This window comes from Gallus gallus, chromosome 13 (genome assembly GCF_016699485.2).
Source record: "Gallus gallus isolate bGalGal1 chromosome 13, bGalGal1.mat.broiler.GRCg7b, whole genome shotgun sequence".
Taxonomy (NCBI): domain Eukaryota; kingdom Metazoa; phylum Chordata; class Aves; order Galliformes; family Phasianidae; genus Gallus; species Gallus gallus.
The window spans coordinates 3,676,273-3,696,100 of record NC_052544.1 but is presented as its reverse complement, the minus strand read 5'-3'; the positions used below and the strand labels follow the sequence as shown (position 1 = coordinate 3,696,100).

General features: G+C 36.2%; 2 protein-coding genes across 4 annotated transcripts in view; one reads left to right on the top strand and one right to left on the bottom strand.

Annotated features, from left to right (window-relative positions):
- The window catches only part of DOCK2 (dedicator of cytokinesis 2), a 161,017-nt gene that overhangs the window by 65,888 nt on the left and 75,301 nt on the right, over positions 1 to 19,828 (top strand). The gene's annotated exons all lie outside the window — the stretch shown is intronic.
- Positions 1 to 19,828, bottom strand: part of FAM196B (family with sequence similarity 196 member B) — a 33,217-nt gene that overhangs the window by 8,641 nt on the left and 4,748 nt on the right. For both annotated transcript variants that reach the window (XM_040647108.2, XM_004944784.5), the window contains exons 2-3: positions 1,978 to 4,127; positions 86 to 160 (exon numbers count right to left, since the gene is read on the bottom strand). In XM_040647108.2, the coding sequence (XP_040503042.1) occupies positions 86 to 160; positions 1,978 to 3,377 (1,475 nt within the window). In that variant the 5' untranslated portion in view covers positions 3,378 to 4,127. The remainder of the gene's footprint in view (positions 1 to 85; positions 161 to 1,977; positions 4,128 to 19,828) is intronic.

Sequence of the window (19,828 nt, the reverse complement as noted above, 5' to 3'; positions counted from 1 at the left end):
GACCTTTCATAGCTGTGAGCAGGACACTGTATGGTACATTTGTGAGAGATATACAGTCAATAGAAAATTGTGCAAGGTATGGTACCTGTAAATTATACATGCGGTGTTCTGACACGTGCTGCAGTTGTTGAGGTCTTGACCAGTGTGGTAGAAGTTGCGCCTGTAACAAACAGTTCATGTAATGTGTATTTGTAAGTACACTGACATACTTCTATGATAAAATATTTCCGGGCAGCAAGAAATCTTCTAGCATTCTTTGAAAATAGCTTTTTTTTCTCCATTTTCTTGTAAGAAAATTTTTACATACGTGATTGTCACCACAGTTAGTCATATCCTGCAAAGTTTTGAACAGCCACACAAACCTACCCACATGAAAATATGTGCAAAGACCTGGGTTTGAGTCAAGTGGGTAAGTCATTGTTTTGTTCTGTACTATTGTGTGCAATTGAACCTACACAAAAATCCCAAGGCAGGCTTTTTGTCATGTTGCAGACAAAAATAAGCTTATCAGGTTTATTCCTTAATTGTAATCAGGAAATACTATTGATACACATGATACAATGCTAATGTGAGGGGTCCAGTTTTATGCACAAGCCAATTTTGCACAAATGATTTACCTTACGTATCCAAGTGCTGCTGTTTTATGCAATATATGCTATGTTGTGGGAAAAGTTAACTCCATCCCAACTAGACAAAGTATACTAAGCCAGTTACATTGTGTCTAAAACTATATGTGTGACAACCTAGACTTCTCAATGTTTTATTTAAAAAAGCAAACAAAATTCCTGTTTGCTTGTTTCTTTGAAAGGTTTATTGGATGTTTTGTTTTCTTTTCCCCCAAAGATAAAAAGTCTTTGAAATACTATATTATCATAAAAGACAACTTTAAAATGTATCTAGGGTACATTTACTGTAAGTTGAAACTGTTGTTAATGGTTTGGAGAGCGTTAATAATGTTTTTAAAATGTAATTTGACCACAGAAATATTTAATATTGTACTTTGTCATATGAATATATCTGCTTCCTCAGTCTTCTGACATGAGTTGTGTGGGTAGTATGGTTATTATTTATAATAAGTGAATATGTTACATAAATAATCGTTGTGGCTTTGGCTAATATATATATAGGGCTGTTCATTAAAACTAGATATGGATCATGCGTTCTAACTGATATTGGAGAAAGCAGTCATTCTAAAATATGAGACTCCTAAGAGTCTTGCTAACAATATTCCTGTGCTCTATGTTCATAGCTTCAATGCATCTTAAGCACTGACCTTCACTTCCTGCAAAGATTTCTTGACACATTGAAGATTAAATTAATTAAGTTAATTTAAAGAATAATGTGGTCTTATATCTTTTTCTATTACAAAATCATTCCCCTTAAGCAGATATGTGGTCTGTGATATAATGAAATGTAACCAACAACATAGCCCCAACAATGAAAGCCTGCAGATGTTGTGCACTGGCCACTAATTTTGTTGCTTGCTTGCAAAAGCAGAACTAATTTCTTGAACAGAAGCATGGTTTTGCTGATATGAACTGTTTCAGCAATAGGTCTGTTCTGGCACTAAATGCATATCTGACCTTGACAAAGAAAGCTGGCTTGCCTTAGATTTGTTATATTACTTAGTACATTAGACTGTTGAGTTTTGTTCTGCTGCAGAGAGACTTTAGCTAGATGGAGAGTGTCAGCTCTCTGTGTGTTGGCACTGTATCTTACAACATAAATCTAAATAACAAAGAGAGTTAATAAACTATGTCTCTCACTCAGTTTACTAAAGGCAGTGTTAATTAAAGCCAAGCTATAAAGAGACTTGCTTTTCCGTAAAGGCTCAAACTTCTCAAAAATTGAGTAAGATTATTTTTGCAAACTCATCTTTGATTATTTCGCATAAAACAGTATAGTAGCAAAGGTTAAAAGAGGGATAACATCTGCTTCAGGTTTTTGATGAATTAGTGATATTAAAATGCACCATACCCTTCACTGAGGGCTCTGGATTTTTCAAGGTCTTGAATGACATTCAAAAGGACTTTAATCTTCTCCTGGTTTGACAGCAAGGATTCCTCTACAGACTGCAGCTTGCCTTGTAGAGCACATAGTTCACCATGTGTCAAATGAATTTGATTTATTTCACCAATCTCTTTGTCGATGTGTGGTTTTATTTCATTCCTTGGCAGATAAGACTTTGTGTGAAATCCTTCTAAACAGCCGTTACACTGGGAAACATCAGACAGAGTAGAATTTTTCTCAGTTTCAGTACTAACTGAAGAAATAGATTTTGATGCATTACTGCTGGTCAATGACATTACTGTGTGATCATCATTTGTTACTGTCGCACAGCTGGAATCTGCTTTATTCTCTACTGTCTGTAGATAGTTTCTGAGGAAACAAGGAGATGAACTCTGATTTGATGGAGGTGATAGTGGAGTAGTTTCCTTAGTGCTTGTATCTTTCCTGACTACAGGCAACTCAGAATCACTGTTAGCTGTTTCACAAGAGTCAAGATGAGGATTACAATCATTGCCATTAGTGGCATCACTTAGGCAAGGGTATATTTTTTCAGAATTAGATGACAGCATGCTGGTTTCATTGTTTTCATTACTATTTATGATAGTAGAAGACTTAGAAGAATGCTGTAAATTACTTAAATTCATGGTTGTGTCTGATGCATCCATGGAAGTATCACTGTTTTGTGGAAAATTCACATGAATGTATTCGGGCACCTGTGCAGAAGCAGTTGTCTTTTCTGTTACTGAGGAGTCATCGGTTTGGATATGTCCATTTCTTTGTGCTTCTGGCAGTCTTTGACTTGACTGACCATCCACCTTACTGTTCCTGAATCCATCTTCCAAAAGGCTGCTTATTCTTAAATAACAGAAGTCTGAAGACATAATGTCTTGTTCAGAAAGATTGTCATTTGCTGGAGTGCAGTCTGTACGCTCACTTGGCATTTCTGTTAGTGATTTGCTTACCAACAACTTTTTTCTTCTAAAAACAGGGAAGTGTTTCCTGAGGCTAGGAGACGTTTGTATGGCAATATTCTGAAGCCCCTTCTGAGCCTTTGGAAAAGATGGAGGTTGTAACAAAAGATTGTGATGTCGAGATATTTCTGTATTTTCAATCATTAATGCAATATCTTGGGCAGTATTATTATCCAGTTCAGTGGCATCCACTGTCTTTGCGTTGATACCATCATCCTTGAAACGAACTTGCTGAGATTTGCTTCTGCGGTGATGTGGCTGTCTCAGAAAATCAAATGAATCCAGACTGTTTCTCTTCAGTAGCACCGGGCGCATTTTCAAGTTTTGCTGGGCCATTGAATCACAATTTAAAGTCTGCAAGTAATGGGTCGCAAAGAAACACATTACATTTGTCATTTGAGCTCTGTCGTATGATTGTGTACCTTGGATTCAAATGTACTCCTTGCTAATGAACAAGATAAGCACTTCATTATTCTTGTTGTTCTTCTTCAAATTTAATTGCTCATTAGACCAAACACTAAGCTAAAGATATTAAATACAAAATGTAAGGAAAGATTTATTGTAGCTGGAAAATGCAGAAAGTCTTCTGTTCTGAAGCAAACATGATTTTTCATTTTACAAAATTGCAGTAGACAGCTTTGCTTACAGTTAACTAATCTAAAGGTCACACTGTGTCTTATGGCTTTCCCGGTGGCTCTTATTTGTCAGTCACCTCTCCATTAGTGATCCAGATTTTTCTTATGACAGATCAGTCACACATCTTACACACGTTCTGACTAAGCAGACATTGTAACTTTTGGGGGTAGTTTAATTTCCGATGCATAGTTTTACTGATGAAATTATATTAATTAATAACAAACTGAATTGCTTTCTTAAGGAAGTTTGTTCTTCAGCTGTGTTTTTACTGTTGAAAGCTAAACTAACATTTCAAAATAATGTAACTGCTTGTGACCAGATAAAAACATAGCATCAAGCAGGGTTCACTAGAAGCATTATTATGTGTAGTTTTTACTTCACTTCATGCAAACTGGAGACCAACTGTATCCGAGGTACTGTGTCATTTGGGAAAGTCTTGTAAATACTTTGGCATCAGAAGAGTGGTCCAATCTGAATAACCAGCAAATGCAGAATAACGTGAAATATTTCCTGAAAGTAAAAAGACAACAGTTGTAGATGAACAAATTACCAGATGTGATCTTGTTCTGCTGTCTCTAACAACTCAATCTCCTGTAGTTTGGTAACTCTGACAATGAGATTTCTAATAGAAACTGAAAGTTTTTTTTTAAATTTGGAGCACCTCATATGAAATGTCATAAAACAACCAAAAATGGATACAAAACACTGATGTTTCCTTCAGTTTAGTCAGTCACACTGTAATACACCAATGATGCATGCTTCAGTGGCTGATTGTTGCCTCCTTCCAAGAATATAAGCCCATGTGTGAGGAGCTGACTAATGTGTGGTGCATTATGGCATGAGAAATCCATGTAAAATGCCATTGCTAATGAATATGTGATGTATTAGTGCTGATGTAAGAGATCATAAAGGCACCAACCATAAAAGCTGTCTTGCACTTTTCATCCCATGTGCAGACACTTTCACATATAACTGGCGATCACGTAGGCCATGAGTAATCCTGTTACTTTAATATCTGCTTTAATATATCTGCTTAAGTTATTTTGATAGAATTTTGCTGGCAACCCTGTTGTTACAATTGTAGGCTCATGATGGCTCCCTGAACTAGAACATACAGGTGAGTGTACACCATATATTGTCTTAATCAAACTTTGTGTATTTAACTTGTATGGTTTTTAGTCAGCACATTTTCCACTCCAGGTGTTGCTGATTCATACCAAAATAATCTGTGCTATGGACTTACTCACAAATGTGAGTTCTCCACAACATTTTGGGCTGAAATTCAGAATATACAACAAATGGTGCTGGACTGTTAAGCTAGCTTCTGGAATAGAATAGAATTGGACTAATAAAAAAAAATTGTGCAAAATATAGGAAACATACCACAGGATTTCTAATAATCCAATGAGATTTACTTTCATGATTACAGAGATGCTTAATATTGTGTCTAAATTCCTAGCATGAAATTATATTTGTGTTTAACTGGCAGTTTAATTACCCATACTTTTATTGCCTTAGCGTAATGTTTTCTTCAAGCACTGCACAAACTTTACCATCTTTAATTTAGGGGACTTAATGAGGTGGATGTATTGGGAAAGGTTTTTTAGTACAGTGTATAACAAATTTATGTTGTCCCATGTAACTTCAAGCAATATAATTTAAGCAAATTAATAATACAATACAATTCTATTATGAAGCTTTAGAAGAAAGTGAAAGTATCATATGATTTTAGTGCAGAGACAAATGTCACATAAGATATCAGTAAACAAATACGTACATTAATACAAGTTATACTTTCATGATATACCAGCATCAAGTACCTTAAATTGCCATACTGCTTGTTCACTATAAACAAGTTAACACAATAAAAACATCAAGCTGTTATTGCAAACAATGTTCTAGTGCCAAGTTCCAAATTCTCATATTGTTCACTAATTCCTGGAGCCTTTTTACAGTTTCGTTTGAGAACCTATCCAAATACTGCAGTAACATTCCCTACATCCCACCACAGCTGCTCCAGGCAGACAGACTACTTTAATGTGATACTTCCCAATTAAATTAATGAATGCTAGGTTTTCATTACTGGCCTTGCATCCAGCTCTCCTATTCCTTCCCTTCCTTAGGCAGCTGCTCATCAGATCTCAGGAAATGCCTTGTGAATTGTTTGGTGGTCTTTTTGTTTGTTTGTTTGTTTTTCCCTGAATTAACAGTGAATTTCTTCCAGTCTCTTCATTCACTGGTTGCAGTTTGAGGAAAAAGTTAAATATTCTATCTGGTTTTCAAATTCTTTCATTTACAGTTTGACACCTTAATTTTCCATTTTACTACTCTCCTTTTAAAAAATATATTTTTTAATTTCTTTTAATGACAGTGTGTCAGTAGTATTTTACTTTGTGTTTTTAATGTGTGTGTTAAATCTAGTGTTTCCTGGAAAAGGAATCTCGGCAGACTTTCTTAAGTAAGTAAATCACTAGGCTAAAAGCATTTTATGAGGGCAGGAAAACAATTAATATAATCACCTTCCTTCTGAGCATCAGCACTTTAAACTTCCTTGTTCACTCTAGATTATTTCGATACTTTGAGATGGTCTTCCTACCAAAGATTAACCAACAGATGAATTTAAGCATTTCAGATACAGTGATACTTGACAGAGCTGTAGTGACTGAGTGACTTTGTCATATTTGATTTGTATTTTTTAATCTTGTGTAAGACCTATTTTCTACTAGAGGAATATTTTTGTTATAAAGATTCACCTTGATTATTTAATTTATTGGTTGTATTGTATTATACTCATGTTCCAAATGTTGCTAATCTTTCCTGTATTACCATAACATTTGCTGAACATGATGATGCTTCTGTTTTGGCCAGTTATGGTCAGTATACTGGATATAGCTGGATTAAACAGTGCATTGAACTCATTTCTTATGCAGTTTTCTCATTGCTTTGAGATTTCTGAAAATAATGAAGGGCACAAAAGTGATCAGAAAGAATTCAGACAACTAAATTTACTAGTCATAATAAAACTTGTCCAAAATTTATAATTTACTATGCAATATTTCATCAATTGAAGCACTGCCCTTATTAGAGTTCTGTATCTTGGAAGAAAGCCACTCAGAGCATTTTTTTTTCTTTCTTTTCAAAAAGAAAAAATCTCTGTCTGAAGTAGAAACTTTTTTGTTAACCAGTACAAATTCATGATGGTCATGTTTGGAGGTCAGTTGTCCTCATTCTCAGTTTCTACCTATGTTGTGAACTTTGACAATAGATGTTGGCCAAGCTGTTTAATTCAGATATATTTCTATTATTATGCAATGAATGTTGGCCTTTTTCTCTAAAATCATGAGAGGTGTTGAGAATGAGCTGGATAACGCTTCTGATATCTCTGCAGACTAAGGTGAAACACATATCACTAGTTAGTAAGAGAAGACAGAAATGGACTTAAGACCATGGGAGCTGGATAATGCAAAAACTTCTCTCCCCTGCCGCTCTTGTTTGGCAGAGCTGAAAGGATTGTGATCAGTGGCACAGAGTCTAGCTGGAGGTCTATAACTAGCAGTGTTCTCAGGGATCAGTGTTTGTTCCCATCTTGTTCAACGTCTTCATCAGTGACTTGGATAATGAGATAGAGTTCACTCTTAGCAGGTTTGCTGATGATACAAAGCTGGGAGAAGTGACTAGACTGTGCTACCATTCAGCAACACCTGGACAGAGTGAAGAGCTGGACAGACTGTAACCTGATGAAATTCAGTAACAACAAGTGTAGAGTCTAGCATGTGAGGAGCACTAACTTCATGCATCAGTACAAGTTAGGGCTGATCTGCTGGAGAGGAGCAACGCAGTGATCTGGTGGACAACAGATCAGCCACAAGCCAGCAGTGTGCCCATGTGCCAATGGTATCCAGGGGTGCATTAAACAAAGCGTGACCAGCAGGGCAAGGGAGGTTCTCCTCACTCTCTACTGTGCCCTGGTGAGGCCACAGCTGGAGAACTATGTCCAGTTCTGGGCTCCTCAGTTAAAATTAAAACAGGGATCTTCTAGAAAGAGTCCAGCAGAGAGCTACAAAGATGATTAGGGGCCTGAAGCATCTCCTGTATGAGGCAAGACTTAGAGAACTGGGACTCTTCAGTCTGGATAAGAGAAGACAGAGGGGATCTCATCACTGTTTATAAATATCTTCAGTGCAGCAGTCAAGTTATGGGGGCAGATTCTTTTAGATGGTGAGCAACAACAGAACAATGGGCAACATGAAGAAAGTCAAACACAGAAAGTTCCATAGTAGTGCAAGGATGAACTTCTTTACTGTCAGAGTGACAGAGCACTGGAATAGGCTGCCCAGAGAGATTGTGGAGTCTCATTCGTTGGAGATATTCAAGAAAAATGAAGAGATATAAGCTAAAAAGTGAATAATTCCCTTTTTAAATGCTTACTTCATTAGAACAAATTCTTACTTCATTGGAACTTGTTTACTTTGAGGGTGACAGAAAAGTGGAACAAGCTGCACAGAGAAGTTGTGATTTCCTTCTCTGGAGATACTCAAAACCCTCCTGGACACTTCCCTCTGCAACCTGCTGTAGGGGAACCTGTGTTAGCAGGGGGCTAGGGATAGGTGATCTCCAGAAGTCTCTTCCAACCCCTCTGATTCTGTGATTCGATGATATGCTATTCAGAACTGCTTTGTTTTCCCTTTATCCTCTAGTCTAATTTTAAGCAGTGGTGTGAAGCTGACTTTTTTTTCTCCAGTCCTTCCTCAGAGCTGAGTCATGTTCAGATGTTCTCCTTTTTTCTCTCCTTTTCAGTGCAGTATAAGTTTTAAAGAACACGAGATAGCAAAAAATATAACACAGTTTGCTTCATTGGTTTGTTACCTTAAAATTTAAGAGCTCAATGAAAAATACTGTATCTGAAGTGTAATTAGAATTTTAAATCTAAAAGTACAAAGTGCAAGGGCTGCTCTGAATGTAATGTCTCCTGTTCTATTATGTTGGTTGTACAGCAGTAGAGGTTGAGCCCTCCTGCCAGTATTCCATTACATTGTGTTGCTGTGTGACAGAAGGCAGCAGAAGGGGCAGTGTGACACAATGGCTCTGGCATGGAAGTGCATATGAAGCATAGGGATGGAACTGAATTCCTCCATGTGGAAAAAAAATGGTATCCACTGGCATTTATCAACGCTTGCCGAACATTTTGTGGAGACCAAACAGTGGATGTGAGCAGTGAGGAGGTGGTTAGTGTGTTTCAGCAGTGGTGACAGCAGCAGTGGTTCACCAGCACTGGTGCAGACTTTTATGAGTACTGCATACAGGCCCTTGTTCATCACTGGCAAAAATGCATAGCTAACAGTGGTGGCAGTGTTGAAAAAGAGTGTTTTGTAGGTGAGAATGTTCTCTATCAATTAATGTTAGTCCATTCCTTGTTGTATTTTCCATGGAAATAAATAGGAGGCATTACTTTTGGAGCAACCTATGAAAGTTAGTGGTTATTTAATTTTCCAAGTTCTTAATGTTGGTCCATTTTTTCTTTTTTTAGTATTCTCTCAAAGGTAACATCTAGAGCAACAGTTGTTGTAAGTCATTCTAGGATGAATTTTAATGAACAGATTTAATTTTTATTACATAAGAAACCCCAGTGGAGTTTATGGTCCTATTATTTTTTAGCATTTTTATGTTCAGTAAAGGCAGAGACAAATTCATCACAGTCCAGTGGGCTGCAGAATTATTTCTAATAGTTTCACCTCTAATTTAATGTCTTTTTCATGTTTATAGCAGGCTCTTTTATATTAACATCAGGTTAGCAGGAGATTTTACAAGGCTAGAATAGAATAATACAAGTCATTATGTAAACATCTTTTAGCATTCTCTGAAAATTATTCAAGAAAAACAAAACAACAAACACCTGTCAATTAATTTAAAAATAAGTGCTGACCTCATATATTTGAGTGTACTTTTTTTCTCAGTTATGGATGCTGCAATATTTTTTAGCCACAAAGAACTGTCATTTCACGTATTGCAATCCCTGGTTCAAGTGCTCAGGAATACTTATGCTCTTGTTACTTTTTTCATGTTCTCAGTGCCCCTTTTAGCACCACAGGCATTCCCTGAGTATAAGAAATGTGGTTCATCTTTTTCTTCATGTGTTACTTTTCATCCTCTTCCTGTCTGAATCTTACCATCTTTTAGGAGGAAATTTTTGTAGGATTTTAGGATATAGTGTTTTCTTGAAGCATTTATGTGCTAAGATGTGAAAAAAATATTGTGTATATTCAGCTGGAGATGTGACTTGCTCGTGGCTTAGTGAAAGGACCTGTTGGCTCAGTTAAGTACCTCATTGTCAGGTTTCCACTTAGACTTGTCTCGCGTTCAGAAGAACTTTCCATGCTGTTGTTCCATGTAGAACTTGATTGGATCAGGCTTAGCATGTCATTAGTGTGTAACACCACATTTTGTGTAAAATGTACCCATCTGAACACTAAAAATTTTTGAAAGAGTGTTAAGTCACAAAGGTGATTTTTTATATAGAATGCTTTATAGAATGCATAAGAGACTTGTTAATTTTGATTGATACTGTTATAGTAGGATACTGGTGAAAACCTGCAGCTGTAAGTATGTGGCAGTACTGATCTTCGTTAGAAGTGCAGTGCTTTTCTTGGTGGGTAAATATCTGGAAAAAGAATATTTGTTTTCTGTATGACTGATTGCATCAGATGTTTTACATGATGGTTAAAATCAAGTAGTGGATTTTGATATTTTAGGCAAAGATCTGTACCCTAAATGTTTGCACACAATGCAAGTAGTTAGGGTACAAAGAGCATAAGGGGATGAACACTGGTTGGGACTTCTAACTACTAATAAATTAAACATATTAGTAATTTAAACTATTATGATTCTTTTTTCCCGTGTGTCTTTTCATGGACTTGGGTCAACTTGAGTATTGACCCAAGCTGAAATATATCTCTTCAGTATAAGCTGTTAGCTGCCTGGCTATGTAGGGTGCTGTTCAAGTCCAGTGTTACAATTCTGCTGGAAAGTTTACTCCAGAATTTGCTGGGAAGTTACTATTAGACAATTTCCGTCATACCTGGGAACATTCATTACTAGTTAAAAAAAAAAAGTGACAAAGTACAGATAAAAATGTATAATGCTTCACAGTTACCTGTCATACAAGTTATATTCTTTAATATATATATTATTATTAGTTGAAATATATTTAATAGTTACTAAAGCTAATGGTGATAGCTTAAATTAGGATTAGATTTAACTGTATGAATTTGTTATCGTTGTACTGCAAATTTCTCAGCTAAGCCATTCCTTCCAGATAGGGGCATCTTTGGTTTGTTAACTTCATTATTTTGTTTGATCTTCTGATAGACTTTAATGATGCTTTCAGGTTGTTCAAGCATCTATTTGCTTTCTCTTGTTTAAGCAAAATGCTTGACTTGATCCTTTAACAGAGCAATTTGTTTGTGAAATTAGCAAGGGGCAAAGAAAAAAGGCTTATACTGATTGGAATTTATTTCTCTTTGGTTAGAAGGAGAGAGGAAACGGTGGAACAAGCATTGTTGTCAGGAGATGTCTCTAACATCAGTACAAACTGTGGGAGTTTCATAGAGCTTTTTTAAAAGCTATAAAGGAAGTATGAATGGGAGTTTTAGTGAAAGCCAAAGAACATTTTTGGCCTGCTTTTGTGTTGCTGTGCTTGAAAGCTTCACTTTTGGAAATCATACGTAGAAAGCCAGGACATCAGCACTTTCAGAAAAGCCTCTGAACCCTGCAAATTACAGACAAAGGCATCTTTAGTTTCCTTGATGTGGCCTCCCTAAATATAGGGATTTTATGTTTCTGTAGTGGTTTTATTCACAATACATCAATTAATTTAATATTTTAAATGTTACCCTTATTTATTCTGTTAGAGCTTCAGTCTTAATTCCAAAATAGCACAATTCTGAAATGACAACTTTTTAACATTCAGGAGATTTTTAGTCTTATTTTGACCACTTAGATAGACACTCTGTAGTGCCTTTCCCTGCCTTTCAAGCCTACAAAATAAGTACCTAGTTCTTGCAGTATATATTGAACAGAGGCAGTCACCATCTTTAAGCACTGATGTTAACATGAAATATCCCTGTCTCATTATTTTCCAGTCACCACTTTTCCTTCAAATTGCAAATGTCCAAAAGCTGCTGAGGATATTAGAGTCTCAAGTGAGACTTAATTTCCTTCTTTTATGGTGTTAATGTTCAAAGATAGCATGTGGAAAATAAATATTTGTTGCTTGCAAAAATTATACATCTCCAGGACAGTATGTCATGCAGTGAGTAACTTCATATGCAAATCTTAATGCTTTCACAACATTTACTTGCAGTATCTCATCGGTATCGAAACAAAAGTATTCTCTTGAAATAACTGAAATTCTCTCCTGAAAAAGCCTTTGAGAGTAGAAGTTATAGCACATATTTTACATAGCTTCTTGCATAAGAGCGTGGATGGAGATGTACTGAGAGTATAGGTGAGCTGCAAGCAGGCTTGTGAGGGAAATATTTTCAACTGAAAATGTATGAAAGGTGCAGAGCCTACAAATTAAAAAACAATTCCCCTACAGTACAAAATTGCATACTGTAATGAAATATAGGAAAAAGCTGACAGAAAGAAGGAAACATGAAGCTGCTGAGAGCGATTTTTTAAATGACCTCTATGTGTGCAGGGATGTTCACCAGTCACAGCAAGGAGTCTTATTTTTTTGAGTCCTGCAGAATAAAGCAAAATGCTGTTTATGAAGGTGAATACATTTGTTATTGTGAGAGACGAAATAATTTCTGTAGCGCAGTTTTGTATCTGAAGATGTCTCCAGTGAGTATGTTGTCTTGGGTAGTATTCTTTTATTATTTATTCTTTTTGATCAATATGTAGAAAATTTAGTTCTGACTGTGAGCATTGCCACAGATCTCTGTTTGTGTTCCTGTATGTGCTCAAAGGTTCCCTTCTGCAGCGGTTTCGGCAATGCTGAACAAACTTTACCTAAGCACCAAAAACCACAGTTTTATTTATTTATTTATTCAAATCCTGCTAGTAGGTTTGGTGAACCAGCTGAAGATGGGATCGGGGTGCATACAGAGAAGAATTTACTATAGATCAGTAATACATGATGCAACTTTCTAACTTCAAAAAGAGAAGATTTTAGCAGTGGGAGAGATTATAGGATTTTGTCTCTGAGCAATAAAACAGCAAGATTTGAAGATTACTTCAGATTGGTGAGACAAGCCAGGGAAGATGGTATTTACCCTTGGGGAAAAAAAAAAAAAAGGGTCTTGGCTGAGCAAGTTTTAAGAATACAAATGGGCTGTGACTTGGCTATACTTTGCTTGAGATGATGTGATGCCATTCTGCATGAAGTGTTGAAGATGCAGTGAAAAATAACAACAGTGAGGATTTTCACTTATTTATTAAGATAACTTTCAAAACTGTGTTACTTGAAATTCTGTTATTTTACTTAAAAATAAACATCAACTACCTCCTTTGAAGACATGAGATGATACAGCCCATTGGGTGTTCTGGAGCAAAAGGTTTCATAGATTACAAAAAGCATAGATTTCATAGATTATAAAAAAACTCTTCTGGAGCATATATTAGTGGTTGTTAATTCAAAATTTATTATAGGGAGAGAATCTAAACAAAGTTTTACTGGTAAATTCAGTCCTAAGTAAATAGCTTAGAAGCCTTTTTTTTTTTTTTTTTGGCAGTGTTTACAGAGGTAACTGTACTTAAAACTGGGAAATTTCTCTTGAAGAAATGCTTGAGTGCTTTCAGGGAGATGGAAGTTATCCAATGTGACAGGTTGGTGAGTTGGAAAGTGCCCAAATAGCTGGTTCATATCATAAAATTTCACTGCTTTTTCTTGTAAGAATATGGTATTCTACTATTTTCTTGTTCATTGAAAAGATATTTGGAAGTGCCTTCTGTTTATGTAAAAGTGTAGACATACATATTACATCTTAAATTACTGTACGTCTACATCCAGACTTTTTAAAACGCCAACATGTGTGTATCTGTATGTAGACATAGATATATAGTCTGTGCGTAGGTAGACGTGCAGTTCAGAGATTATTGCTTTGCAGGCCTCAATACTTTGATTGGAGCCACTCTCATTAATAATGTTTATCTTTTAACCTTTTTCTTCAGTTGGGTAGCTTTAACAAGTAAGCCAGCAACTAAACTTAATGTATTTCTTGAGTAGCAATCTAAAACCTGCATTTAAAGGGTTGCAGTTTGCCTTCCCACTACCACACTTGTGTCTTTATCACTGCTGTAGGAAAGGTATGAGGGCCACTCCAAATAAGTACCTTCTGTTTTATTCTGTTGGCTCACCATGTCAGAGATGGCTATTAGTGGGATGGCAGTAGAGGTTGAACCTGCCCTCCAGTATTCCATTACATTTTGATGGTGTACAACAGGTGGAAGCAGAGGGGCAGTCTGACACAGTAGCGTCTGACATGGATGTCCATATGAATCAAAGAGGTGAAACTGAATTCTTCCACGTGGAAAAAATGGTACCCACTGGTATTCATCAATGTTTGTCGAACATTTGTGGAGACCAAGCAGTAGATGTGAGCACAGTGAGGTGGTGAGTAGTGTGTTTCAGCTGTTTCAACTGTGGTTCACCTCCACAGGTGCAGATCTTTATGAGTGCAGCACGCAGGCTCTTGTTCATTGCTGGCAAAAAAAATGCATAGCTAACAGTGGTAACTGTGTTGAAAAAGAGTGTTTTGTAGGTGAGGATGTTCTCTATCAATTAATGTTATTCCATTCTTTGTCGTATTTTCCATGGACATAAATAGGAGGCATTACTTTTGGTTTACTTTTGACCTTACGTATATAATGTTTTGAATATATGGGCATTGGCACCTTTCTCCTGGTATCCACTACCTTAATTGAAACTTCTGGGATCTAGTTGTTCTTTCAAATAGTAGTTACTCATGAATTACCAGATGATTTTTCTCTATATCTTCTGTGGTTTGTGTAGTTTTTAATTTTCCTGCCAGTCTAGTGTATGTTGTTTCAACTAGTGGAGTATCAAACAAAAGATAGCAACATCTTGCAAAGTCATATCTTTATTGTCTGAATTTTTGAGCTTGTTTTTTTCACAACTTCATTTTGCTGAGGTTAACATTTTTTCATTTCTGTTCTGAACTTCTTCCTATAAAGTGTTTACAACACTTGTTAACTTAGACTACGACTTTTCTAGTCAGAGAAAGAGTAAACCCAATCCATCTCAAGAGTCTTATGCTGTTTCTGTAACAAAGTCCCTTCCCATCATCCCTCTGGATTTTTTTTTTTTTAACTATCCTCAGAGCAACAAAAGCTGACGAACTTTTTCTTAGGATAAAGAGATAATTTCATTAAGAAATTCATGTTTCTTCAGAGTGCTTGTTCCACATTGATCTTTTCAGGGATTCATTTAACATGAGAATCTCGTGTTACACAGAGATCTGTATCATCACAGAATTGAGTTGGAAATGACCCTTAAGTGCTATCTAGCCCAACTCCCCTGCAATGAACAGTGACTCCTACAGCTCAATCCAGCTTCTCAGAGCACCATCCAGCCTGACTTTGAATCCATCACATTTCTGGGCAACCTGTTCCAGTGTCTCATCACCCTTATTGTAGAAAATGTCTTCCTTATATTCAGTCTAAATCTCTCCTCTTTTAGTTTGAAACCATTTCCCATTCTGCAATCACAACAGATCCTGCTAAAGAATTTGTCCTTTCTTACAGCCCGCCTTCAGATCTGTATGTTGGCTGTAGCATGCAGTAGTAACTTTTAAAATGGCTCAGTGTGTATTTGATAAGTGTTCACTGAAAGTCCAGCTGCACAGAGGGAGATAAACAAAAACTCAGATTGTTGTTGCAAAGTATATCCATTCAGTTTGACTTTGGCAACTTTTATTTAAATCTGAATTTCTCTTCTTTGCATACTGAGAATAGGTGTCTTTTGGTTTCAGTCTTACTGATTTGGACAAACAGAAACCATTATTTCCTTATTGGGATTATTTTTATCTTGATGTATGTAAATCTGCTTTTAAAAAAAAGGAAACATGATCTCTGTCCCACTTGTATATACTGAATATGATTCTTCTGTATTTGTTTATGAGCTGCAGAACCTTTAGGTAGGAACATATATGGTTCTCTAAAACTAAAATTCAAACACTAGGAAAACAGTATTGCATGTTATGTTAAATTTCAGTTAATTAAAGGTTAGAAGAGTGATGTGTGCCTTTGAGAAAAGATATCCATGTAGAATGCAGTAAGGCAAGGTATGTTAAAAAAAGAAAAAAAAAGCCTCTTCCTATGAAAACTTTTTGGAATTGTCATTGCTGTGCTTCAGGATTTTGAAAAGGTCATAATGAACTGTATGTCTCTACCACGTATATTGAACTATACATATGTGGGATGCACGCATGAAATTTGAATTGGAGGAAAGACTGTTTCTAATCTAAGTTATTTAAAAAGAGAAGGAAGTTGCTGGTCTTACTTTTGCACTTAATTGTTTCTATCATTACAGTATTTGTTTGCTTTCATTGAATCATATGGAGGGGACAACTGTCACATACACATTAAACATCCTGCATATGTTGGGAGATGGTAAGAGAAAAAAAGCATGCAGGTTCTTGCTTAAATACATTCTCCCATGACTCTGGGTTTCCTATGAAAGAGTGGAAACCTGTGCAGAAAGCTTATGCCTTATCTCATCATGGTAACACAGCTGGAATTTAAAATCTGAATCTTGAGACTTTATTTATTTATTTATTTATTTATTTTACTTCTATTCATGCAGGGCAGTGGGTGACATCAGAAATGCAAATGACAGTTATGTTTTGCTCTCATTAGTTGCAGTTTTTAAGTACTAGGCTGAATATACCTTGCTGTAGATGTTTCTAACCTTTTGGTTCTGAAAAATATTTCAGTGTGAGGGAATTGAATTATGGCAGTTTAGAGACTGGATTACCAGAAATTGGCTGACAGTTACTGCTGGAGGTATGGAAATTATGCTGATTGACTTTGGCAGGTATATACAGAAAAGGGCATTTCCTGTTAGCCTCCCTGTTATTTGATGAGAAAAGCTGCAGGTGGAGAAGGACTCCTAAGAAAATCTGGTATCAATTATGATCATGGCTGCTTTTCAGTACCAGAGGAATCTCTTCTCAAGTTTTATCCTTCTTAGTACAGCCTATTAAGACAGTCTAGTGAACTGGAATGCCTTCTCTTTCAGTTTTTTGTGAAATGAGTAAGTGATATAAGAGTTGATGTGATTGTTAGTGGAGGTTCATGTAAAAATTCTGTTTCGTTTCACTCCTGAACTATCATAAGCCAGAATTATCCAATCTTGAGAGGGATTGGTGAGAACAGCAGAGCAAGAGGGAAACCTTTCCTTATTGTCTGTATCTGCTATGAGTTATTTTACCTCAGGATGTACCAATGTGATGATGTTAGCATATTTGATGATGGATTATAGTTAAATACACAAGGAATACACGACAGAAAACTCTTTGGTGTTACTTGTTTCTTTGCTCCTTGGCAGCTCCCTTCCTTTGGTTTTGCATTTGCAGATTTTAATATCTATTTCATATTGTCCGTAGTGTAGACTTTCAGGAAAACTGAAGACAAATTTTTACAGCCATGCTTTCAGTTTTGTTCACCAGCTGGTATCTTCAGTTCCCTGTGATTCTAGTCTGTCATTTTATAGCCCACTTCTGTCCTTTTTATTTTTATGTCCTATATATGGTTCAACATTGCTTGTGAGGTGTCCAGATTATGCAGTACAAGTGCCTTTAAAAATAAATTGTAGTTATTGCCTAGCTATCTTTTCTAAAGGTAGAGAAAAGTTGTTTTCCAGATTACTTAATATTTGTTAGGAAAAGTTTTGAAAATAAAGCACTGCAGTTAATTATTTGCACCTGGAAAGTACTGTAGTCTTGCAATTGCTCTGTATGCTTTCCAGCACACCCACTATTAAGAGCCCCAGGCACTGAATGTTAGCTGTGCTGCAACTCAGTTTACTAGAGGTATGAATTCCAATTTATAGCATTATTGCCATGTGCAGCATTATTTCAAAATATGTATGACTAAGTATTGTTAATTCTTCAAAGCAGTAAGATAGCAAATCATTCAGATTTGGTACCACTGGGGTAAGACAAGTGGATGATTTGTTTTTCTCACTTTAATAAAATACAATTCTTTTATGCTGTGATTATTGCTGACTCAGGTAATGAGAGTTTTAAATTGTGTCAGTACTAACAATTTCTAAGTGTACAGAAATAACTATTTTGCCCCATGATATTTAGAGATAAAATATGCTTATTGACAGCTTTTTTATTTGCGAATCCAGTAAGTTGAAAAAGGCCTAAGTTGAACAGGGCCTGGGCATTCGGCTGGAACACAAAGGCTCTTAATGACTGAAGCACAGGGGGTGACAAGTTGAAAAACATATACTACGAAGATGCATTTACAGTTTTTCTGTTTGCTGTGCACCTCTGCTTGTGCACAAAGTGCTGTGATGTGTTCGGCTCTGAATCTTGATAGTTTTTGCAAAATCTCTTATTAGTTTTAGAATGCTGACATAAATAAAAGGAGACTGCAGTTAGAGGATCGTATTGAGGTACCACAGAGCTCTAAAGTTGTGGGCAAGAGACTCAGTAACTATGGATCTTTCAGCATGCTATGTACTATGCATATAGAAACAAGATGAAGAAAAGGTACAGCTGCATAGGAGGATAAAGTGCAGTAAGATCATGAGTTTTTTTGTGGTGCATTTAACAAGATGATAAATTCCATAAGACAATTAAGAAGACAGTACAACATCAGAAAAAAGGTGAGATGATACGTCAATATGTGTTTTTTGAAAGCAGCTAGAACCAAGCAGGCCTTGTGCCTAGTCTGTCTTCGAGTCCTTTAAGAGAGGAGTGCTGCAATCTGATTTAAAAAAAAATCACAAAAGGGTAGATGAGCATTTTACTGTCATCTTGATAATGCATTTCTGAGGTGACAGAACACAAAGGATATCGATCACACTTTTATAATCTACTGATGTGGTCACTAAAGGAGAGATTAAAACCTATAAACACAGCAAGGTCTCTGAACCGAGCTGAAGAAATTAATATGTAATTTCTCTGGGCAACATAAGCAAATGTCCCAGTGATATCAAGGGCAAAAAAACCCACCCCAAACCACCACAACTTGTTTGCCTTATATCAGATAGCTCACATCTGCTTTTATAAATTGTATGAATGCAAATTTTGCTTTAGCTAACGAAGTTATTTTTAGAGAAGTTAATTACTGATAATCATTTCTGCAGTAAATCAGCACTGTCCTGAGTTGTGGGGCACTTGTTTGTCTTTCAGTGTTGTTTGCTTTGAAATTCAGTGTTTTCTGAGGCTCACATTTTGAAGGTGTCCGGGAGTTGAGAAGATTGAAATATGCATACTCAAAAACTGCATGGAAATAAGTGTTCTCAAAAATACCTTGTAGTCTGAAATGAATTTTCTACATGGGAAGGCAGTAAACTTCAAAGGAGACAGGAAGATAGCACATACACAGTAAAGTCTACAAATAAACTGAGAATCGTGTTCCTCATAGGATGTCAAATCCCTAAAAAGTTGTCTGCAAGTTAATCACTTTAAGTAATTGTCTTAAAATCTCTTTATCTGTGTTTTCCAAGACTCCTCTAAAAACAATGCAGAACAGCCTATGCGGTGAATATTTCACATGATTGTGGCATTGTTGGTGAGTTTGAAAAGAAACGAGCAGTCTGCATATTAAGTTACAGTGTTGTCTGTAATATGGCCAGCCCTACTTCGGTGTTTCAGGAATGAAGAACACCTTTATTGTGTTTTGTATCTCTGAGACGTCCTCCTGGGGGCTGTCATAGCATTGCCAGTAATTTTACAGTAGTTATATCCTTTACTCCTTGTGCCTTACAAGCAGTACATCACATTAGTGACTGCAACGAGGTTATATTCACAAAATTGTAGGCTTTTTTAATTTAAAATTATTACTTTAAAGGAGCTCCTCAGAAATAGCTTCAGGTGTAACTTCTATATCCTATATACTATGACCTAATCAGTTTCTATGACAAATTTCAGTAGTTTAGTTCTGAAACTGATATTGGAGTTGATAGTATTAATTTGGAATTGTTTTTAGTGGAGGTGTAGGTTGGAGTAGTT